At 39.9% G+C, this 25453-nt stretch overlaps 1 protein-coding gene across 1 annotated transcript in view; it reads right to left on the reverse strand.

The window, feature by feature from the left end:
• The window catches only part of DIP2C (DIP2 acetate--CoA ligase C (putative)), a 341989-nt gene that overhangs the window by 101241 nt on the left and 215295 nt on the right, over nucleotides 1-25453 (reverse strand). The window contains 5 exon segments of the mRNA XM_086614512.1: nucleotides 2478-2588; nucleotides 8170-8261; nucleotides 18813-19010; nucleotides 19942-20061; nucleotides 21404-21535. Coding sequence (XP_086470638.1) covers nucleotides 2478-2588; nucleotides 8170-8261; nucleotides 18813-19010; nucleotides 19942-20061; nucleotides 21404-21535 — 653 coding nt within the window.

Below are 25453 nucleotides of genomic sequence, written 5' to 3' on the forward strand. Positions count from 1 at the left end.
ATTCCATATAAACAAATGCAAAAACATTTGCAACAGTATATGCTGTGAGACTGCATAGTTTTATTTATAGATCATAGATCATGTTGATTTTTTAACTGTACCACTGACATCTCTGTTATTGTTTTATTAATTTGATATTTAAACAGTATGAAATGATCTTGGCAATAGTTAAACAGTCTAAGTTTGTAGATATTTCTTTATATAAATATATATATATGCATGTGTGTGTATTTATATATCCATATATACACACATATTTAAAAAAACAAACATTGAAAAGGTTCACCCAAATTAGGGTAAGTTATTAATTTTACATAGAGTATTTACTTGGACAGCTGGATTTTACAGTTTACTGGATGGATGAGGTATCAGATGTTCCAAAATAAATTAAATTTACATCCATCCATGTACTTTAAAATGTCATTCAACCTCAGAAAATAGTAACAGGGAAAGACATATTAGATTTTTTTATCCCTCAAAGCCATGTTGCTTCTTTTTTTGTAGAATGAAAGCAGACTTACCTATATGAACACTGTACAATCTTCAAAAGTACATGGTCTGCTCGCCTCTTTTTGTTGATACATTTAACAATATCTGTTTTACATTGAAATAATGCACCACGTTATGCAACTGCCTCAAACTATCTTAAGGTACTGCACTCACATATGAAGAAGTGGTGATAGCTCGATGCAAACATGCTGTATTTCTACAAAAAATCATTATCCTCATTCTATAGCCATGTCCATCTCACAGTGCTCTCGAATACACCACTTTACAAATAAAATCGCATAACCTTATTCCCCAAAGCAGGTAGACTAGTTGAGGTCCCACCCTCTCTCCTTGCGTGGCCTTTCTAGTTCCACTGCACCTTTCCTCCAGTCTTAGCCAGTTAAGCTGGGGCACCTCCTGTCTCCTCTTTCCTTAGGTTCCCAGTGTCCTTCCTTCTGCTCAGCTACTCTCACCTCTGCTCAGTTGGATCATGGCCTTTTGTTGTCTGATCCACTAACCTTCCACCATCTCTCTCCTCCTTCATCACTTCAGCAAACTCCAGCTACCATCCCTTCTCTCTCTGTCAGATTCTGTTTCACCATGGCAAGGGCCCACCACAGATGCTGGCCAGGGCATGTGTCAACATAATAGAGAAATGATGAGATCAACTCAACTTCTCAGAGATGAGGAAGGTTCAAACATGTTCAGTTAGGAAGGAATCTCGAGATATTTTCAGCTGTTAAATTGCTATGTGAGACGTGCAAACTGCAAAGCCTTTATGAGGGCTTAGGAACTTGTTTTCATGGCTCTTCATTTGAAAGGCAGGGTACTTGTCCATGAAACAAAGATTTGAGCTTCTGCTCCAGGGTACTGTGACATCAGAACATTTCAGAGAAAAGCCCTTGAAAATTGGAAAAATGAAAATGTGAGCAAAGCAACACATTTCCTCAGACTTTTCTTTGGAAACACCTCATGGCTTCAGTCAACATTCTCCAAAAGAATTTTGTTTAAAAAAAAAAGCTTGTGAGAATTAAAGAACACACTTTGTGTGCACAATTCCACATCAAATAATTAAAGTAAGGCGTTATTAAAAGGGATTATATAAAGGGATATTTGGGAGAACCTTGAAACAGGCACCGCAGTCAGCCATGGTGAAATTAAGGGGATATGACAATAAGAACTTGTAATGAATAAATACATTTTGCTATATTTACAGCCTTCAAGGAATACATCCTCAGAAAAAAATGTCAGTTCAGCAGCACCAGTGTAAGCTCCCCAGCTGTGGCCCACCTACACCACTGAGCCCCCTCCCCTCATTGCCCCCAGCCATTCTTTCTGGCTGGAACTGCTGTATCTATCTACTAATGCTTCCTTAGAATGCGTGCTTGAATCTCTGACCCAACACTAGACATGAAAGGCTTTTGATTAGCAATGGTCAGTTTTCTCTACGAATGTATGTTCTGTGGCAAAAATTCCCAAACTTAATTTGTTCAAGTGCCACCCCTGGCAGAGATGACTGTGGTGACAGAAGCTTTGGGACACATATGCACACACAGACACAGGGGAAGGCATTTCCATAACTGCTTTGAAATAGCATACACAGCACTAGTGACATTATAACATAGCTTGGGCTGCAGGAACAGGTGGAAAATCAGCAGTTGTTGCCAATGATTCTTTGTCAGTGGCCAACACCAGAATGCATTGAGAGGCTACAAAGATAATCCATCTAGGACCGGCAGAGTTGTTCTCTTGGAAAATTTTCCTCTCCTTTTCCAGATGTACCTGCGTTTGCTGAAGCTGCGAGCACATCTTCAGATTTTCCGTAACAGAAAAGAAGGAACTATATATAACTCACCACACGGCATTATCTTTGTATCCTCGTATTCAGAGCCAGTTAACCACAAAAATGTACTCAAAAGCTATGGTCGGTTGTGCTTTGTTCTGGCGTAAGTTTTCAAATGCAGTAAAGAAGAAATTAAGTTCCCTACCTTTCTGGTAAGTGGCACTTCAATAGGGACGGGGACAACTTCCGCAAGCAGGCAGCCATAAAATGCTACCATGAAAGCAGCAGGATCATTGTTAGGAAATACGAGTGTTACCTGAAACAAAGAGATATATGTTAAAAATGTTTTATCCCAGGTTTCAGATAACGATAATGGGAGTTTCCATGCTTCCTTTTGGAAAGAGATGATTACTGAAACATTTCTATGATAACTATTCAAATATCTAATGAAAGATGAATGAAGAATCAGAAGGAATTTATTCTGATAGATATTCCTTTTGTGAACATTTCCACTTACGATGGAGTTAAATATTTTTATGCCTCATTGTCTCCTACATTGACAATGCCTTTCATCTGGTTCTCAATTTACTGATTGCTTTATAGATGTTAAAAAACCACGTAAATGGAATTAATAGAATTTTATATTCTAATTCAATAATTTGCTTGAAGTTACTGAAAACAAAGGGGACCTGTGACCAATTCAGATTACCGAGACTTACTATGTCATTATGTCAATCATTAACACGTTATGTTTTGTCTCTGTGTTGCCTCTCTATGTTTTGCCTCATATAACAATTTCATTTTAGGATTGGACTGTTGTCCAAGTGTACAAGTTTCTGTGTACTTTGAGACCACAAATAGTCGATACCTAGAGAAGGAAACGTCACATCCAGAGCTGGCCAAACAGCATGCCAACCTACGCCTGGATTTGTTAAACTTCACAGCTTTAGGACTTGGGCTAGGGAACTATTTGGACAAAAGAATGCCAAGAAAAACAAAATATCATAGCAAATCACCTCTTTGCTCACTCAGCACCCTTCCTTCCCCTGTGTAGCTTACTTCTGCAGGTGCTGCAGACAATGTCTTAGATTCTCCAGGGACAAAGGGGAAGGAGAGGCAAGAGTGCACAATCTCGCTCAGGATCCAGAAGAGTCCACAACTCTCCTTGCAAGGGAAGACCACTGCTCTCACCTACTGGTGAATGACCTCCATGGCTAGATCTTGTCTACATTTTTGTTTTGGTTCAGTCAGATGCCTGTTCTCAGCTCATGTCTTCAACAGCTGTAACACAGCTGGTGACTATCTTGCACAGTGTCCTGGTTTTGGCTGGGATAGAATTTTCTTCTTAGTAGCTAGAATAGCGCCGTGTTTTGGATTTAATATGGGATTTGGTATAAGAAGAATGCTGATAACATAGTGATGCATATAATTGTTGTTAAGACATCAAGGACCTTTTCAAAATCCCATGCTTTGCCAGTGTGCAGGTGCACAAGAAGTCAGGAGGGAGCATAGTCAGAGCAACGGACCCACAACTCCTAGTTTAGGATTTGAGTTTAGTTTAAGTACTGAGGCCCAAATTGGCCAATGGAATATTCTGCATCATGCAACGTCCTGCTCAGTATATAGATGAGGGTTGGCCAGGAAGCTCTCTCTCTCTCGGGCTTTCTATCTCTTCCGGGATTGCAGTTTCAGGATGCCACTTTTTTGGGATTGCTAGCCAGGACAGGATGGACGTTGGTCAGCAGATGGTGAGCAACTGCACTGTGCATCACTTGTTTGTATATATCGTTCTAATTTTTATTATTTTTTTGCTCTTTATTACTTTTACTTTTATTTTAATTCAATTATTAAATTGTTCTTATCTCAATTCATGAGTCTCCTTTCCTTTTCCCCTTCGATTCTCTTCCTCATCCCCTGGGGGTGGAGGAGGGTGAGTGAGCGGCTGCGTGGTGTTTGGAAACCATGACACACAGTCAACTGAAGTGGCATGCAAAAGGCATTCCTTTGGGCTTGCACACAGGATCAGAGTGTATTATTACAGCTTCTTAAAATTTGCTGAAACTACTTAATAACTCTTGAGTTTTGACTGCCTTGACATCCATAGGAGTTTTGTGTTTCAACCTCTTCCAGCAAGACCATCATGTCTTCATATATACTCCAAGGTTCGGTTACTGGAGATTAAAAGTGTTTCCAGTGATTTCATATGGCTTCAAAGCTAGTTGCCTCCCATAGATTAACTTGATTTCTTCAAACTAGCAGAAATCTAACCACTCTTGTCCAAGTGGGTCCAAAATATCTCTGTTTTTAAGCTGAAGCCTGTAAGTTCAGAACTGTTTAGAGAAACTCCAGGGAAAATGCATTGCTACTTTATCTGTATGCTTGCACATGAAAAAATCCAACTGCTGGAGACCACTGTGCAGAGCTTACTGTGTTCTCCATGCACATACCATAAATAGCCTCAGGGGAAATGGAAAGGAAGGGATTTTGCTAGGTGCACTGAGAGGATGGAAGAGTTTGCTGAGCCCAGCAAACATGTGAAAGATGTTGAAAGATCCCAGAGATACTTTGAGGATTGTTGGGGTTTGTGTTGGTCTTTGTTTACATACACTCAGCAAAGGTTTAGCTGGGAATCTCTGCAAAGGAGCTGACAGAGGTGAAAAAATCTCATTGAAGTCCAGCAGGAACAAGGCATTAACTTCCTCTCCAAAAAACATTAATCACTAAAGACCTGTACCAAATAAATAATGTGTGTAAAAGCAAAAAAGGGATAAGGCTGAAGGAAAACAAAATACAGAGTGTATATTACTAGATGAGAATCTGGTTATCTAGTAGATATTTCAGAGGACAAGCTTAATTTCCAGGTAGCTGTCTGGAGTGACGTAAGGTTAAATTTCTGAAGTTACTATACGTGGTGGGTTGATGCTGGCTGGATGTCAGGTGCCCACCACAGCCACTCAATCACTTCCCCTCCTCAACTGGACAGGGGAGAGAAAATATAATGAAAGGCTTGTGGGTCAAGATAAGAACAGGGAGACGTCACTCACCAATTATCATCACAGGCAAAACATCTTCCCCCACCTCTCTCTTCTTCCCGGGCTCAACTTCACTCCTGATTTTCTCTACCTCCTACCCCCGAGCACTGCAGGGGGATGGGGAATGGGGATTGCAGTCAGTTCATCACATGTTGTCTCTGCCACTCCTTCCTCCTCATGGGGAGGACTCCTCACACTCTTCCCCGGCTCCAGCATGGGGTCCCTCCCATGGGAGACAGTTCTTCATGAACTGCTGCAGCATGGGTCCTTCCCACAGGCTACAGTCCTTCAGGAAAAGACTGCTTCAGCATGGGTCCTCCACAGAGTCACAAGTCCTGCCAGCAAACCTGCTCCAGCATGAGCTCCTCTCTCCACGGGCTCACAGGTCCTGCCAGGAGCCTGCTCCAGCATGGTCTTCCCATGCGGTCATAGTCTCCTTTGGGCACATCCACCTGCTCCAGTGTGGGGTCCTCCACGGGTTGCTGGTGGATCTCTGCTCCACCATTAATCTCAATGGCTGCAGGGGCACAGTCTGTCTCACCATGGTCTTTACCACAGGCTGCAGGGGAATCTCTGCTCTGGTGCCTGGAGCACTTCCTCCTCCTCCTTCTTCACTGATCTTGGTGGCTGCAGAGTTGTTTCTCTTACATATTCTCACTCCTTTCTTCAGCTGCAGTTGTGCAGGTTTCTTTCCCCCCTTCTTAAATCTGTTATCCTAGAGGCAGTACCACTGTCACGGATGGGCTTGGCCTTGGCCAGTGGCAGGCCCATCTGGAAGCTGGCTGTCATCGGCTCTATCAGACATGGGGAAAGCTTCAAGTAGCTTCTCACAGAAGCCATCCCTGAAGCTCTTCCACTATCAAAACCTTGCCACGCAAACCCAATATACTACAGAAGGCAAATGCAGTTTGTTGTGTACTACAATAATACCAGAAACAGGTGATCAAATGCAGGCAAATTCACCTATTTTTTGGCTCAGACAAAGAACCTAAGGAGCAATGTAATGGTAGTCATGAAAAATAGAAATTGTATTGATAGAAGATGCTTTTAAAAGGAAAAAGGCCTTTCTGAATTTTATGCAATATGAACAAAAGGAAATAATTACACGCTCATTTAGAAAAGACCAGAAATATATGTCTGTATTTCATTTAGTATTTAAAAACTACCTTTAACTGTTGTCGCACAATACGTTACTTAGAATAAAAAGCCATCTTCAAAGAGGTCAGAAAGCTTTTTATGTTATTACAACAGGGGGATAACAGCCAGAATAACAGCCTAGAACATCAGAAGTACAGTAACACTTCATCTTCAACATGAAGTTGCTTCAAATGATCATGTTTCTGTTACACAGGGATGCTAGGCAACATGTTTTTACAACGCAAAGCATATGCTTTCAGCACTCAGCTATAAACATTTGTTTCACTTTAATCTAGGTGGACTTATTTCAGAAGAGCTGCAATTTGTTGTTTATGTGCCCTGCACTAGCTAAACTTTCAGCTTTCAGCTTGAATTATCCACAAATCCTTTCTTAATGTTAGGAGATGCCAGTGGCTGCTGCAGTAAATGAATACAAAGATGGGCAGATAGCACACAACAGATAGGGAGAGATGTGCACTGCCCACATGTGAACTTTATTCTGTTTGGAGCTTTCTGGGTGGATTGTTTTGATGTGCACACTTGAACAACTTGTTTCTTCTGCTGTTGCTTAGAGACATGCTTGTGTATCAAGTGAAAGAGATTCTTCAGATCCTACTCCTGGCTGAATGCCATTGTAGGAAGCAATTTAGATTAAGGATCTAGAGATTCTTTAGTTTAATTCTTTATGATTTATTTCAAAAAGAAACATAGGAAAGACTGTCAGGTTTCATATTTTAAACTTTTTTCCCCCTTCTTTTTCCTTTTGGGAAGCATTAAAGCATGCTCTCATTTTTGAAGCCCTAAGAAATGTGTAATGCAAACAGAAACGTTTCTCACATGTGGCACAAGGGCACCAAGTGAACCAAGTTTGAGAATTGCTATCAGACCCTGGGGGAGGAAGATTTAATCTCATCCTCACAACTCTAAGCACTAAGGCAGGACTAAAATTTGCATTTCTGACAAATTTGTTCTGGAATCTCCATTCCACAGCTTAAAGCCAATCTGGAATGGGACCTGTGGAAATTTCTATACACGCTCTGGCAGAAAAAAGGGGTAGCAGGCTCGGCCAGCCTTGACAGAGGAAGGGGTGGGATTGTAAATTGTAAGGACGTCAGTAGCAAAACAATTGGATGTTCTTAACTTCATTTAACAACTTCAAGTGTTACCTCTATAACCCTTACTCTCTGCGGACTTTATCTCCTCACCTAGATTCACCCTCTAGCAGTAGCTGCATCAGAGTAAGGAACCAGGAATGGAAACATTCTCCATGTTACCAGTCAGCGTAATTTATTTATTTAACTGGCTGCCAAAATGTGCTTACCTTGCTTGTCTTTGTTCTCCACAATGCTTCTCTTGTTTCTACCACCTCAACAATTACAAAGTCATTAGTAAGTAAGTTTTTTACCCACTTGACACCTCCAGGCTCCATAACCAAGCTTTTGCTAAACAAACTGCTGTTCTATGTCCAAAAATCACTTTCCATGGGAATGTTTATAGTTGATGTTTCCACAACTTCAAAGTACCATTCAGCAAGTACCAGCTCAGGTTATTTATTATGCAACTCAAAACATCTGTCTGAATGATCAGTCTTTTTCTCAGTAAAAGGCAGATTTCACCTCCCCAACATTTCACTTCATTAATTTCCTCTGAGCACCCCAAATACCTCATTCTCTCTTTATCAACTTGGGATCTGAATTATTAGTAATTGAAAATCATTGAGATACTCACCCTGTCTCCAGGTCGTACCATTGGTTCTTGCTTTGTGCCTAATTTATGTAGTATATTGTAAGCAACCTTCATACTTCTGGTCCAAAGTTTGCCTATTAACACAAAAATTGTGAAATTAATTTTAAAATTCTTCTTATGTTTTACAAGATTATTAAAGGAAAAGAATACCTAAGCAGTGAAAAAAAATAGCAGGAACATTATTAGATTTCCAACCAAATATGACAACACTACCAGGAATAGTGGAAATATTTAAATACTCATCAGAAGCTTTCTCTGAACTTTTTTTCAAGACAGTAGCATTTTAAAGAAGAAAACAGAAAGTAAGGATAGTTTTCTAACTGGTAGAAGTAGTTTTCTTACTTTGTGGCTGGAATATCATCAAGTCTAGACAAATTGATGTAACACCCTTAGCTGTAACACGTTGTACAAGCTGTGTTTCAGCCCAGGCTGATCTTTGAGAGCGTTACTCAGGCTTCATGACGGCAATTCCCCCACCCCAAGTAACCAAGGGAAAAAGGAAAGGAGTCCCAAGAAGCAGAGACAAGAAAAAAATCCAACAAACAGAAAACAACCCTCAGCCAAAGGGGCACACTGAAGCAGCAGGGACCCTCTCATTCTTAGCACATCCATATGCTACGTCTCACTTCTAATTCTGGGCCTTCTTCCATTTAACTTGGCTTTTACTCTCAATCCCTCACACATCCACCCTTCCCTCAGTTTCATTTCACTTGCCCCAGGTACCCTTCCTTTTAACCATCTCTCTTCTCCCTTGCTTCATCTCTCTGTCTCTGCACTTTACTAATCCTTATCAAGACCTTACCTAAACATTCTTTAAAGACAAAATTCCGTGCCTTTCATTAATCCTTCAAGTGATTGGCATCTTCCAGCTATGCCAGCTCTTTCAGATTGTATTTGTTTAGAGACCTTGTTACTTCCATTTGAACAATACCGAGCGTAACAGCCCTTGCTCTTGCCTGGTCCCTAGGTACTGTCCTTAAGCAGCATTCAATCTGACAGTAACATATCTTTAATTCATGCCCACCAATAACTTAAACGATAATAGGTTCTGACAATGGATTACCTATGAGGTTCAGCAGTTCAGACTCCCAAACAGGCAGTATTGCTATTTATAACTAAGCCAAGCAGTTGTTGTAAGTTCCTCCACATCCTGGTTATAAAATGCAATACTACTGAAGTATTTTTAAGTGCAAATCTGATGTAAATATAACATATGAAGAGAAGGTCAGATTTTCTTTTTTTCCTCTTAAGGAAAATTGGAAGGGTCACTGCTGCTTGTTACTGAGAAAGTACTAAATACAATTACTTCTTATGAAAATGGTAATATTTTATCACCAAGCTATGTTTGCAAAGTTCGTAAGTGATTTAAAATTACTCCAGTATTTGCATGCTGAACCACCTTGATGCTCAGAAATCAACATGATTCAGTTCTCTTCCACTAGAAACTCAGCATGGATACAGGAGTACATCTGCAGGATTAACCCTCACAGCACTATGGCAGAACTACCTGCATGTGAGGGAAAGAAAGTCTTTAAAAGCATCCCTGCTGCTACGGTCAACACTTAAACTTCACAAGCGAGTAGGATAAAAACAAGGATGCCTTAGGAAAGCAAATATTCCTTTTCTTAAAGGTTTCCAACATTAAAGTTTCAGCGGCAACAAACTTAAAAGAGCAATTAGTAATGATAGAGAAAATGGGAGAATGGAAATCAAAAGCCTAGCAAAAGTTCTGAATTGCAAGAAAGAACCATCTTTACATAAAACACTTTCAAGCCTGAAACGAACGTTTGAGTTTTTAATCCCTTTTTCGAGAGACATAAGGGGCTGCTGTGAAAAGTTCTGTCTGAGCTATGGAGATTAAATCTGTTACGAGTCTTAAATTTGCATTTGTGACATATTCACACTAATTTCTCATCTATCAAATGTGCCATCTTACAATATTTTCTTCAAGATCTAAGGGCTATTCATATTAAAGTATTTAGATGCCTTCTTTCAGAAGTACCTGGGTACGCAGTACAACCATCTCCATGTAAGTGATCTGAGTAAACGCAGAAATTATGTTTCCTAAAAGACTAAGAAAATTTAAGAGTACTTTCTAGTGAAGTTTTAAATAGTTAAGTCTTTAAATACATTTTGTCATGATGCTCTTTTATTGCCAAAATTTTATTTTCAGCTTCTAAAACATACAGCATATAATGCTATAAGGCTGCCTCTGTAATTACTCACCTGTCTGTTTAAATACACTTCAAACTGCACAAAAAATGCCCGTAATATTTTCTGACGGTATGAATCTTGAATTTTCTATCACCACAGCCCTTTCCTGCTCTATTTACCAGTGCAACACCAAACTATGTTAATCAGCTGAGGTAACTGCATGTGCATATGGGTACGAAACCACGGAAAACTGGAACAAAGAAGCTAGTTTGCACTCAGCTGGGAAGAAGCTGGAACACAAGGTCTCTCCTGTGGCCCTTAAAAGCTCCTTAACTTCTCTCTAACCCTTGCCAGCCCTGCCTGCCCCTGGCTGCTCCTGCCTCTGCTCCAGCGCAGGCAGCGAGCTGGGGCAGGCAGAGCCCACAAGGTTCCCTCGCACCAGGCAGGGCAAAGTCCATGAGGATCTTGAACTGGATCATGCTCAACAGGAAGCCCATCATTTTTCTTCCAGGGTATCTAGCTGTGTTCCAAAAAATAAATAAAAAAAGGGCTACAAAAGCAACGGTAATCCAGAAGCTGGAGGCAGGAATGTCTGAATCACCAGGGCCAGGTCTGTGGCTGCTGGATGGGGCATGAGCTTCTGACCAGAGGTGGACTGAACCATGCATTTGTTCTTGCCACATTGGCTGTTGGCCCCCCTTGACATCACTGAAAAGCACAAAGGACTCGATGACTGCAGGATAAAAGCCCTCGGTTAACGGAGGATGTTATAAAGAAGGAAATCTTTGAAGTATTTCCTTCCTTGGTTCTGCCTAGGTTGCAATTCAGTGTAATTCTTCCTTTGCAAACTTGAGAGATTAGATGTCGCTGGGAAAAAGCTGATTGCTAAAACCGCTCCCACAAATCCCGACGCTGCGACCTCCATAGGGTGCCACATCTGTATGGTGGGAGCGAAGCCGTGGCGAGGCGGCCAGCTGTGCTGCAGCCAAGGCACTTCGCTATGTGCCCTCAACCGACCCTTGTGCAGGGTAAACCATCTTCGTCACACGGGCTACGGCGGAAATCCGGCTGTTTGGGGCCGCAGAGGATATGCCCCGTTGTCCTCAGCCAGAGTGCAATGAAGCACTGGTCCTCCTCAGATAAACACACTGCCACTAATCTTCTAATAAGCTGGCTTGAAGGCAGGAGGGCAGATGCGGACAACTCAAGCAACAGTTTCATTCAGTAGTGAGTGGGCCAGCCTGTATTCCAGCTCAGTGCCAGAGCTCCGTTCTTCCAGGATGTCGCCGTAGCAGAAAGCTGCCATCGGCCCTGCCCGCAGCCCTCCAGCATGTGCTGCCGGATGCAGGAACCTCGAGCAGCACTGCTGCTTCCCCGTCATCTCCCCAGGTGAAGACCAGACCTCATGAGCTCTCCTCTTCTCATCTTCCTGCCTGCATCCCTGCTGCAGCGAGGTCCTTTTGAACAACACTCCCACCTGCCTCACAAGGGATAGGATTTGACCGTGCCAGACTCTCATCTGCTCACCAGCCATGCATAAGCAGCTACCTTCTTGCACTTAAAAATAAAGAATCATAGAATGGTTTGAGTTGGAAGGGATCTTAAAAATCATTTAGTTTCAAACCCCCTGTCATAGGCTGGGACACCTTCCACTAGATCATGTTGCTCAAAGCCTCATCTAACCTGGCCTTGAACACTTCCAGGGATGGGACATCCACAACTTCTCTGGGCAACCTGTTCCAGTGCTTCACCACCCTCAGAGTGAAGAATCTCTTCCTTAGACCTAAACCAAATCTCCCCTCTTTCAGTTTAAATCCATTACGCCTTGTCCTATCACAACACGCCCTGCTACAAAGTCCCTCTCCAGCTTTCTTGTAGGCCCCCTTTAGGTACTGGAAGACTGCTAGAAGGTCTCCCTGCAGCCTTCTTTTCTCCAGGCTGAACAACCCCAACTCTCTCAGCCTGTCTTCATAGGAGAGGTGCTCCAGCCCTCGGATCATCTTCGTGGCCCTCGTCTGGACCCACTCCAATAGTTCCACGTCCTTCTTGTGTTGGGGACCCCACAGCTGGACACAGTACTCCAGGTGGGGTCTCACGAGAGAAGACTAGAGGGGCAGAATCACCTCCTTCAACTTGGTAAGTCATCTATAGAGACAAGTCAATAGTGAGCCATTTGAGCATCCAGTGGTGCTTCAGGCACAAGGGTACTGTCAGTCATGCACACATATCATGGGTAATGTGGGGCACTAAACGTTTAAGTGCTTGAACTACTCCTCAGTTTTCAGGTCACAAAACTATTTCCCAAACAAAGCAGACTGGTAGGTGTCTATAGAAAAGTTTCCCAAGTTGATTTTGGAAAACAAAAACCCAACAAGATCCAGTTAACACACACTTTGTCACTGCTACAAGTTATAACCTTGTTCCTACCTCCTATCAAGCTGCTAATTGTGGAGCTGCTTTCCAAGATCTTGTGTAACTCGACACGATGGTGAGAAATGAAGCTTTTCTCTGCATCTATCATTGCCTAACTTATAATTGCTTAAGCATCTATTGAAATAAATCTTCTTCTTCTAAAGATGATCGCACCTTCCTTAGCCACTTTTGTCACTTGCCCAGAACGCTGCTGCCAGACTTGCATGCCCAAGCAGCATGTTTATGCAGGGAGGACTTTTAACACTCTTCACACACTTGCAAACTAAGCTGAGTGTTCCCACTGCCCAGCAAATATCAGCAAGTATCATTACGCCTCTGAACCCCAGCTGTATCTGGCAGACATCGTGTATGCAGATATTCTCGGTAGGACAGGATGGAAAACAACATCTCATTTTCTGGCAGCTGTGACAAACACTGTTAACACCTGTGTGGGGTAAGTCCCTTTTCATTTTCTGTTGGAATTTTAATTTAGTTGAATAGTAGCAAATCTACCAGCAACCACATATTTTACATTTCACTTGTATTCAGTCTTGTTCTTTTTTTCTTAATGGTCTATTCAGAACACAGTATCTTTTACCAACTAAAATTTAACTGGCCAGAGTGAGCTAATAGCCAGTCCCATCTGGCTAAGCAATACATTATGCAGGCAAAGGAAACTGCCAGGTCTTAAAAATCACACGAAAACGGATCAGTTAACAAAAATTAGATGCTTTCCACATGACACTGAAGTAAATCCCTTTCCTCTTCCTTTGTAAATATGTAAAAGGACTATATGTTTGTGTTGAATGTAAAGAAGGTTATAAGAGAAAAGCTGTATCAGGGAGAAAACTCAGAAACTCAGAGAGAAAACAAACCACAATCAATTTCCTTATTGTCTTCAGGACGCTTTTCAGAACCACACAGCACTAACTCAACAAAGCCAAACCACTGGTCGCTTACCAATCGTCGTGCACAGCAATTGTGAGACTGCCAAAGTTTAACTGCAAACAATTTTGTTAAATATTCATTTTCTCAATATGACAGTATGACATTTCTTATATTAAATAGAAACAAGAGTATTTATTAAATCTGGTGTAAATGGCAAGTTTCCTAATGCTACGCAGGTAGAGGTACGCTTTGCAAAATAACAGTTGCATTTCTGCTGCTCTCTTAACCCTTTTTTCATAAACTCTTTAGATCCTGAGCAGCATATGAAATTGTCTTTTGGGAAAAAAATCCAAAGAAAAAGAACAAAAATGTTCTGTTGCAGAGAATAAAAGACTCCAGACATACTCAGAATAGAGGTAACTTTGCAATTACAGTGCTTGAAACTCCAGTTCTAATCACAGATTGTAACACAGATTTTTTTTAAGTAATTTGCTGTCTTTTTATAAAAGAAATAAAGGTTTAAAGTATTAAACAATCATAAGAATGATATCTATCTAGGGACTTGAACCATGATTATCCACACCTCTGCAAGCACTGAGTTATTTCAGAGATAAGGACAGTCTGGTTGTGTAGCTACTTGGTCAGAAGAGTCTCAATTCCCTCTCTCTCCTCCTGATAACTGAAATTCCTGGCCTAGGAGATTCTTGCAGCAAGAGGATGCGGGGGGGTCAGGTCACAAGCCAGGTGCAGCACGGCTTGTGGTTGGCTGGTTTTGGTCTTTTGTTAAGTTTCAGCCATCTCAGGGTATCTCCAGTATAAAATACATCACCTCTGCTAAGGCAGCATGACTTTGGCCTCAAAGTGTTTACAGTTGCATTGAGGTGTTTTTATTTAATAGGCAATTCATTTGAAAAAAATGGCATTTTTCAGGCATTTATTTCTCCACAGAATCCAAATGGATGAAGAAAAAATACTTCTCTATGCAGAGTGCCTTCTCTGCTCTTTTTTGCTAGCCTTGCTGTCTCAAATCAGTCTCTGACATGAGAAACAATACATCGGAGCTACTGGAAATGTTATTTTTTTAAATCTAATTACAGAAAGTGTTAGATAAAGGAAATGAGATTCTTTGAATCAGATGTAGTTAATTGTTACTCGTTTTGTTGGTTTTAATAATGGTTACAATAAGAAACCTCAAAACTCCCTCATTCCCAAATTACTTCCAGCTTTTTACTTTTTCCCTAGCCTTTCTGATTCTTCTCAGAATAATCATTTTAAGTAAGAAAAGTAACTGTGATAGCGTAAGTACTATATAGGATTTAATTGTCCTTTATTCACGTTTCTCCTCTAAGAAATCACTATGCACTTCATTATTAATACCGACAATACCAAACCAGATGCCTGACTACTCTGACTAACTTTGTCTGAGCCAGAAATTGTCTTCCTTTTCCTCAAAGCACATATTAGGTTTCTAATCAGAATTCAGATTTACATAAAACCCAATAAAGACATCTTTCCTTCCCATATCTCAGACGTTTCAATTTATGCATATTCAGTGATTTGATTTATAAAGGGATTGTGAATAACTTAACTAAGATGTTCTCCACTTAACCAAGTTCCCAGAGGAACAAAATATTTGAGAAATAAGTAATATTCGTACTGTTTCATTCACTAGAAAGAGTTTAAGAGTTTTGAGTACATTAAATAAAGATTACAACTGGGGCATTGAGAAGAACTTCAAGAACGGAGGCAAACCGCTTCAAAAACTTGCTTAAAAAAAAGATCAAGTCTACAAGAAGTACAGTTATTCATTTCTTCTATCTACAGTAGCCTGAGACACATGGAGGAAAACAGTCAGTCCTAACATGCTATGAAGATAAAAAGCTCAAAAACACATGCTGGAAAAGACACAGGAGATATAAGGCATTACAAATTAGATTAATTCCTGTGGAGGAGTGGGAAGGCAGAGATGATTTTAAGCAATAGCCGAAAGAGTAACTTCTTTAAACTAGTTCCCCTTATGGCACAACAGCACACCGTGATCCAGAGCACTCACCACTTAAATCCACACTAACTGTATCATATCCACATCAGTCACTGTTAGGTAGGAAAATTCATTCCAGTAAATCATGCAAGGTGGTCTTATCACCCCACTCTATCACTGTCTGCCATGGTATACCATAGTTTGGCAATCAGTCTGACCACTCTCAGATGCTGCTGGACAGGACAGCAAAAGAGTTGTGAGGGAAGGCTTTGAAGAAAGAATATTGTGGACTCTCAGAGAGTGCCTTTTCAGCATGTGAGGCCACCAAGGGGAAGTATGAAAATATCCTGGATAGATGCAACAGGCCAAAACCGCATTTTTCAGGGCCAGAGAGAGCCTACTGTAAGAATCAAGACTAAGGTGACAGATGGGATGAGATTTAACCGCATAGATGCAGCAACAGGTCTGCATTTGAAAAGATTTGCTCTCAAAATAACCTGCAAGGCTTGGACATGGAACTGCTGTACAAAACTAAAGAGAAGTCCAGGTCATGTATGATACTCAAGTTACAGCCTGAGTGACCAGCAGGATGTCAATATTGTCTACAATGATCCAGAAAGGAGGAGATGAATGTGCTTGGTGTTAAGGGAATAGGTACTTTTACTCAGAGGGGCTATGATCTAGCTGACAGCTACATAGACATCCCTGGAATTAAGTTTGGGAAGATGGAAAGAAGTCTGGAATAAGCAGGCAACACCTGTGATTCATCCAGGCAGAGATAAGAAACTGGAGAAGATGCTGTGTATGAAAAAAGCAGGGATCAAAAGACATCATGTATGAACCGCCTCTTAACCGGAAAGTTGGAGGATGAATGAAGAGTATTTCCATGAAGACACAAGAGGCTGTGAGAACAGACTGAAGCAGAAACAGCAAACACGTAAGATATTCAAGAAGAGGTGCGCAGTGATCATGTTGGTAACATGTTAAAGATTGAATCTCTAGAAACTTTGAATTATGCTTAAAACTCTTGACTATCTGTCAAAATAGTGAACATGAGAAAAATCCTGGTAATAGTGTTTCCTTGAATTGGTAAAGAACCTGAAAATAACTGTGAGGTACAAACTCAGAGGCTACTGAAAGTCCTCAATGTTGATATTTTAAAGTTTTAGTCATCCGATCATTGCATGCCCATAAAGAAACGACGTGTCACATTAATGCCATGTGGTAGAAGTGCGGGTTAAGCTCATCTTTCTGAAGTTTGTTATCATCGGGGCCAGTGGAACTACACACAGGGATAAAAATTCATGAATAAGAGTGTCTTTGCTGAGCTCAAGACTTAATGTTTATTAATGTCCAACTTTAAAAAATGCCATGCTCACAATTGCTAGAAAATATTACAGACACCAAAGGTGGAATAGGTACAGCAAAATCATTCATAAAGTCACCAATGAAATGGTAGGTGGCTGTAATGTTAATGATATTCCAAAAGCGGTTGTCATTTAAGAAAAGAAAACTGCCATGGCACAGTGAAAAGACATTTGCCATGAAGAAGAATGTTGGCTTGAAATCTACCTAGCAGTGAAGAACTCACTAAATCTCTAATGAAATGTTGTGGTTTGTAATGTCTTTTATCTATAAAAAGAAGAGGGAAAAAAAGATGAAAAAAAGAACTGATTTTTTTCTGGCCTCAAGAAACAACTGGAAGGCAACAGTAAAAACCACATCCCTGAGCGCTGCCAAATGAAAGTAATAAAAACATAATTTTTAGTTCCATTTTTCTCAGGATTTGGACAATTTAGAAGAGAGGTTTGGAAAGAGGTAGCATAGGCCAAAGAAGCAGACTAGGTGGCATGAGACACTTGGATGAGTTCCTCAGGTTGATTTGCTCAGCCTACAGTCCTTCAGGCGAAGCAGGACATATGCTCAGGCTCTCTGGACAGAGTCTCATATTAAGAAAAATGGTCTGATTCTCACTAACATCTTCATTTCCTTTCCTGTCCAATTTATTTAGGGCATTCAGTAGATGACATGAATTGCTCTTCTGCAAACACGTAATTGCAAACTTGAAAATTCTTCTCCAGTTCCAAGTAAATGTCCTTAAGGAAGAAAAACATTGATCAATGGTGAATCATATGTTTGCGCCCTAATTTAAGTAACTTCTTAACACGAAGGTACCTGAAGGGAAAATGTTTCACGCATGACCTTCAGTTGCAAAGGTTCTGTTATACTTTAAAAGCCTTTAACTATATTTGCAATGTCAAACTTGCGGCAGATGTCTTTTCGGCCAGGGACCATCACTCAGACTGACTCCTGAGTGGAAAGGAGCGTTGAGCACTGAACAAAACAGACCTCTATACCACAGCATGTAAAAATATTCTCTGCACAGAACTCTAGGTCACTGAAAAGGCAGAAATAAAAAAGGCAAAATCATTTTTTATATCCATATCAATAGCATATGGAAATGTTCCAACTTGCTTTCAAAGTTTGACAGTTATTCATAATGATTCCTTTGAACATCTCCCAAAGGTCCTCTAAACATCTCAAAATTAGAAGCCATATGAGAGTTATTTGTCAGAGATATCCTTACATTTATTTTTATTTGGCCTTTCTTAGTTGCAATAGACTGTCAGGCAGTACACACTGAACTATATCAACTTACCAAAGATCACACTGAAATATATCCTGGCAAATCTATTTCAAGGGGGAACGATTGCTAGCTGTACAACTATGTATCATGAGGAATAATTCAAATCACGCTTACTACAATGGCAGTAGAACACGGGAAAAAATTCAGTTCTAACTTCTTCAGGAAGCTGGTGAATTTTGCATACTGGGTTCTGCTTTTGCAGAACAAAGCCTGGGGAATATCCAAGGGCAATGGATTTAGACATTAATCTTCAGGAAGATCTGCCCTAGGATGTATTTCTATTTAAAAGGTGGCTTTAATTTATAATCTGTGATTCCATGGGTGTATCTACTCAGCTCTTTTCCTCTTTGTTAAATAAATCATATTATAACATCTCTGCAATTCATACTTAAGACACCAACAGTTTCAGAATTGCCTTACCCCACTCAGAAATGGAACAGATGCATCATTAGAGGGCTTTTTTCACTGCGTACTTATGCACTTACTATACACACAGACACTGTATAAAATATATAAAAGCACAGGAATTTGAAGAGTGCTCACCGTAAGTGAGAATATACAGTGGTTTTCCATTAGTATCCATAGTGGTTAGGCAAGGAGCTTTCGGAGAGATGGTCCCCCATCGCTGCAAAGCTGCTTCCAGAGAAGGCGGCCAATTTGTAACCACACCTAATTGTTCCCCACGCATAGCCAACATCTGAGCTCCTTCTGGCTTTGGCTGGTTTGGATCTGGCTGTTGAACTTATGGTTATGAAAAGATACACAGTTACCATGTAAATTCTATACCTTGTGTACACCTGTGTAACCAAGAGAATAAGTTACTTTTGCAAAATATCCTGAAAATAGTAAGGCGTTAGAAGGTACTGAGAAGCAACAGAGAAACATCACAGAATAATTAACTTTTTAACTTCAACAGAAATGAAGCAAGTGAAACATCTCAGGAATGCACTAGCTCTACAAGCAGGGAAAGAAACTGCTGACAAAGCATGCATGTATTTATCTTTGAAATAATCAATCTTTCTTTATTCCTAAAGAGAGCTGGAGGATACTTTTTGCTGGCAAAAATGCAGTAATGAGGTGAACTGCAGAACTAGTGAAAAAATGTACTTTAACAAGTCAAGAGTAACAGATTGATTTAAGTCATGTTCTGTTACAGTGCTTTCTTATAAACTACTATGAACACTATTTAAATCTCCACATCCTGGCAAATATTAATTCTCAAAGCACTAACTTCCTTAAAAAATTTCCATTTATTGACTTTATCCTCGTTTCTGTCTTACATTTAGTTGATTTTTTTTTTGATGCTTCTCTGGTACACAAAGGATGTGTAAAAACATTTAACATGCTCCCTCACTGACAGGTTTTTCTCATATTGCTGTTCAAAAGCTATGGCTGTAACCCACAGCTGAATGCTCTCAAAGCAAAGCTTCCCTCTGCTCTCTTCTGTTGTTTCCTTGCAAGCAGAACCAGGAGCGGCACAAACGAGACTTTTGACTCTACGGCACTATGCCCAAGCTCACTACAAGCAGCTTCCACTGAATATCGATGCTTTTTGGTACTTGCCAGTATAGGGAGGGCTCACTTAGCTTTCTAGAAAGTCAATGTGCGAGACAAACATTTTACAGAGTTTTAATAAGAGATCCCCGAACCTTTTGAAAAACAGTCATTTTACCTTCTAACAATTCCTCAAAGTCATCTACAAAGAACTCTCGTAATGGTGGTCGTTTGGGCCGTTTTAGTGTATTGACCAGCTGTTGAATCTTTGCTGACACTCTGCTGCTCACTGGTACTCCTGCAGGACAGGGATCAATGGAGATATCAGTCGACCGCTACGCTGATCGCCACCAGACGTTAAGTGGGGTAAGAAAAAGTCTAGGACTGCAAAGCCACCACAACTACAGTTTCATGCCATACCGTGACTCAAGTGTTCAACATTAAGACATTAAAATCATTTCAGCAAAAAGGAACAATGACACCTAGTTTGAACAAAACCAATAAAACAATGTCAGAGTGAGCTTGCAAAATTAGGGGGGAAACAGCACATAAACCAAGGGAGAGAAGCACAGTGAAAAACCCCTTTCTACAGAAATGTCAGTAACCTTAGAGAACTCTTCTAGGTGGCATTAACAATGGTCAGTGAGAAGACAGGCACATCCCCACGATCACTGGTCATACCAACACTGGCTGACTAGAGTGCAGCTCAACAAGGAGTGTGGGTCATAGGCTCTGCCTCATCATTTATTCTGGGTTGCTCTTTACACTGTAGTGGACATTTGTTCAGCATCCATCTTAAACATGTTTCACATCTTTGTATTACTTCAGTATGACCCTGTATTCCCTGAGCATCCCTACAGGCAATCTCACCAGCCAACAATCTCCAAAGGCAGCTTGTTTGTCCATACCGTACTTTGAAAAACACAGTTTTGAACAGGAGTGTGGGGCAGGGGGCACCTTTATAATATAATCCCATCAATCAGCTCCCCCTTCCTTTTCTCTACTCAAGTGCAAAGCCTCTGCAATGTTCATATCATCTGTTCCTGAACTAATAGCTTTCTGTCACTGTGCTACAGGAACTTCAACTTCTACTCTTCCATAAGGTTGGCTCCAAAACCTTTACCAAGTGGTTTTTAGAGCTGAAGTTGCTAAGTTTAGATGTGATACACTTGGTCAACAATCCCACATCTTGCTGAAATATTGTTTAATAAGTTTTAGAAAAGAGGAGCAGTAAATAAGAAAGGGTTTACAAATAACTGTTTTTCAAAAAAAAAAAAACATAATCAGAAAATAAAACTTCGAACACATCACTTTTCAAAATTTAGCCATCCTAGTATGTCACTTTCTTTGCCATTTAAAAAACAGACTAGCTGTAACAAGGCAGCATGCTAAAAGCAGATCTAAAGAGATTCACTGCTTTCTTTTGCCAAACAACTTCCACAGGGAATCGGCTCAGCTGATTAAGAACTATTTCTCTATGTTGGCCTCATTTATACCAGTTTATTCTAGGACTGTAAAGATGATGCAACTTTGTACATGTTTGTAAGTGAAAACTGTCCAGAAGACACAAAGAGCAGATGCATACAGTAATCACTAAAAAGGTTACGATACTTAAAAAAAAATTTTGCTTTGTGACATACCATCACCAGTCTCCATAAGTTCAGCGTTTCCATACTTTGGTGCCACCCGTGCTGTTGATCCTTGTGGTCTTTCTACTTGTATCGAGTGTTCTGAGGTGTAAGTAGTAACATCTGGAGGGGCAGAATGATTTTCTGTGAAAAATAAGTTAAAAGTTTTAACTGTGTACCTCTAGTGTTGAAGGGCAGAAAAGCAAAGGGGAGAGGAAAGGATACAATTTGATTTTTCTTCTCCCAATATCTGAACAGGCGTTAAAAGTTAACGCACAAAATGAATGTATACAACTACAATGCACAGCATGATAAAGATTCACTGATTAAAACAAGGGCTGTACATCTGCAATCATAGGCTAAAAAAACTACACAATTAGGTTGTAGGTTCTCCACTGACATTTAATTTTATACTCAGTTAAAGCTTATGAAAAGACTCAAAAAGAAAAGATCCAGACAAATATACTTCTGATAGATTACTGCATCGATTTTTCTGAATAAAAAGAACACAGCATGCTGTCAATCACTAGCAAGTGCAATGCATATCCCTTTTATAATGTATCTATTTCGAATATGCCAATTTTAGTTAAGAAAAGAATTCATTAGTATATTAGGGAAAAAAAATCAATCATAGCAGGGTTAGAATCCAGGGAAAGAAATAAAACGTAAAGAAACATGAACTTTGCATTCTGCACGGACACTTGCTTGTCTACTATTTTTAGACAGAGCTATTTCAATTCTTCCACATAACAAAGACTTGCCTTCCAGAAGGCAAACACAATTCGGTCTGACTCATGGCAGCACTGCTGAACAATTCCATAGACCTAATCTTTCTCTTTCATAGCCTGATAACTCAGCATGCTATCACAGTTTGTTTTCCCATGTTTTCAAGTCTGAGTCTATATTACCTATGTATTTGGACTATTTTTATGGGTTGTCTCATAATTTTTTTCCAGGTTTTTATCAGCATTAGAGTAGATGGACACAAATATCATGAGCAAATAACAATATCTCTCGTGATTTACATAAGTAATCCCCAGCAGCCTCTGAGATACAAAAGGTGGCAGGTCTTCATTTTGCTGCTGCTGAAGCAAAGAGGAACACACTCCATTTTACAATAGGGTAAGAGTCTTTAAAAATGCAAAAATTCTGCAAAAACTTCATCTTGTTCCAATACTATTTTCAAGATATGCTTGAAAAGAAAGATAAATCTGTCCCATAAGCATTATGGTGCTGTAACACTACTGTAACATCAACTTCTACACTAAATTTCACCTTAAATGTAATTAGAAAGTATTTTCATGAGTCTTGAACTTTAGATCATTGTAATTCTTGTGCATTTAATCTCAAACTCATGCACCATCAACACAGATTAACTAATTTTTATGGTTACACATACAGTAACAATGTTTATTAGATGCCTATTTTGCACACTTCTCATTTGAAGGTAGCATTTGACGGACAAGCATCATGAAAAATTAAGACACGATCTTGATGTCAGTAGTTGTTGTTTAATGTTTATATTCATGAACATCATAAGGACTCCACCTATCACTCAACCACAGTATCTGGTTGAGGAAAACATGAGATGGCTTTTATCATCCAACTCAAAAACACTGTACACATGTCCATTTGAGCCCTTTGAGCCTGATCGCATCCATTGTTATAACTTCACTGAAACAAGCACCTTATACTGTGCTGCAAGTGACTAACTGAAGTATAATAGCTTGAACAATGAAGCTTATGCTGGTAATTGTTTCAATAATGTCTTCGTTTTAGATGTCTTGTCATTATCAACTATTTTAGACTCAGCACAATTTTTGCCCTTTCTTGCAAGAGCTTTTTATAGATCGTGACTGAACTACCCCAAAACTAAGTCAATTAAAAAATGCTGATGTTTATCTTTTTATCTTTTACTTATAACGCAGTTTTGCTATGCAAATAGGAGAGGAGATCATGACTAAGAAAATTATTGTACTTAGTCAGCTCTTAGTAACATGAGAAGGTATTTTTAAAGTTAGCTGTAACTGTTTACATCTTTCCAGTGAAGTAGTTCCATCTTTCAGACTTCACCAGTTAAATCGAACTAAAGTACCTCCTTTCAGGTTTTAGTACAGAAATGAATTTTTTTTTTAACGCATGGGTGAGAAGATATATGATCTTTGGGCACCACAAAGCAGGGATGCTCTCCCTTCAGATCTATACACTTGACACCAAATACTTCTTCATAACACATGGTGTTGAGTAGGATGAAATAACATCAGAAAGAAGCTTCCTGCTCTTTTGTAAAAGGGCTTCCTTTTGAACAAGCAGCACTGGCACTTGAATTACTTAAAAGAAACTCTGTTCCCAAGGTGGCCACCACTGGCTGGCCAAAGAGTGGGGTTTTAGCACGCTGGCTGCCCATCTGCTATTTCCGTTACCATTAAGAAGAACCCCTATCTAGCAGAAGCGGAACATTAAGGTTTGTCTTGCTGTGTTCCTCTATAGTATCTGCTTAACAGATGTCTTATCATGGCAGTATCTACAGCTGTAGGTTTCATCCATTAGATTTATGAATCCTCAGTTGGTTCCATTTTCTCAGGCTTGGAGAAATGAAAGTCATACAGACAAAAAATTTGGTCTGAATGACTTCTAAAGAAAAAGATAATTGTTATGTTATGTGACTTGTACCCTTTTTTTCTACAGAACACTCCATCCAGGCTTAGACTACGGGCACAAGCTGCTTGGTCTTATGTCAGGTAACTTGAAGCACTGTTTGAGGTTTAGTTAAGAATAATGATCCTGACATGTCTGTTGACTAAAAAGTAGAAACTGTGACAGCTGCATGACTTCAAAGCATTTGCTCCATCAAACGTACATATTTGCATCACCTCCTCTTCTCATCTCTTCCAATATTCTTGCATTAGAAGATCACAGACAGAACAGCTGTTTCCAGTTAAGGGTCTCTCCATTTCTGTCACTGGAGTGATATAATTTATCCCATTTCATGAAAATTAGAAAGAACCAACAATGCAGAGTACGTTCACATAGGGAACATGTGCACTGACAGAGCCCCATGTTTGAGGAGAAGTAAAGAGGTGGAGGAATACTTTCCAGTGAAAGTTTGGAAGCACACATAAGCACCATGTATTTGAAAAGCCTCCAGGAACTCGAAAACATCCCTGCAATACTGCATCTTCAATATAATTGCAATACTGCATCATCCCTGCATCTTCAATATAATTGAAGAAAATGTAGCTCTTTCTCCCAAAGCAGTTGGTTCTTCCAGTTGTCAGGGAAGGGAAATCCAGAGTCAGAGCTGTGGTCTTTTCCATCACCTTGGTTTCTCGCGTATCGATGTCCAGGTGACAGAGAGTATTTTAAACCAGTCTCCTACATTATAAGTTAATATTTCCCTTCAGAACACATATGAATTTTAAGGTTGTCAGAGAACTATCAGTCATGCCTTATGGCACATGTTTTTATATTTACTTTATTAGAAATCTATGTAGCCTTTAATTTGCACAGAGGTCTTTGATTTTCAAACAGAAACATGTGAAGTACAGAAAAGAAAAATCACATGCACCTACAGGATCAAAATTTTGTAGTGAGTGTTTAATTCTTTATATAGATTTACAATCATAGGTAAGCACTGTGTGATGTTCATTACATGAACTTTCTCAGCTTTGGGATGTGCTTTCTCTCGATTTTTATATATGTATAGATCGAAAAAGCATAATACAGACAAATGAAAGCTCAAAGACCTTAGAAATATATACAGTACTGACCCAAAGATGGGTCAGAACATTAGATATTCTTTACGGATTTCACTGGTTTGACCTCTAAGTTCAAGAATTACCCAACGCAATTGTGATACATATGCCAAACTAGAGATTCTCCCTGTAGTTTAGTACAGACACCTGAGTGTCTTAAAGCTGAGAATAAACATTTAAAGGATATCTAACCTAACCTAGAACTTTGGCCATAACAGAGCAGCAGCAACAGCCAAATTAAATGAACAGTACAACATTAAGAGCCTTGAGTACAAGAGCCTTGAGTAGCGTGGTCGAGAGGCGTCCC

This window comes from Tauraco erythrolophus, chromosome 7 (genome assembly GCF_009769465.1).
Source record: "Tauraco erythrolophus isolate bTauEry1 chromosome 7, bTauEry1.pri, whole genome shotgun sequence".
NCBI classification, from domain to species: domain Eukaryota; kingdom Metazoa; phylum Chordata; class Aves; order Musophagiformes; family Musophagidae; genus Tauraco; species Tauraco erythrolophus.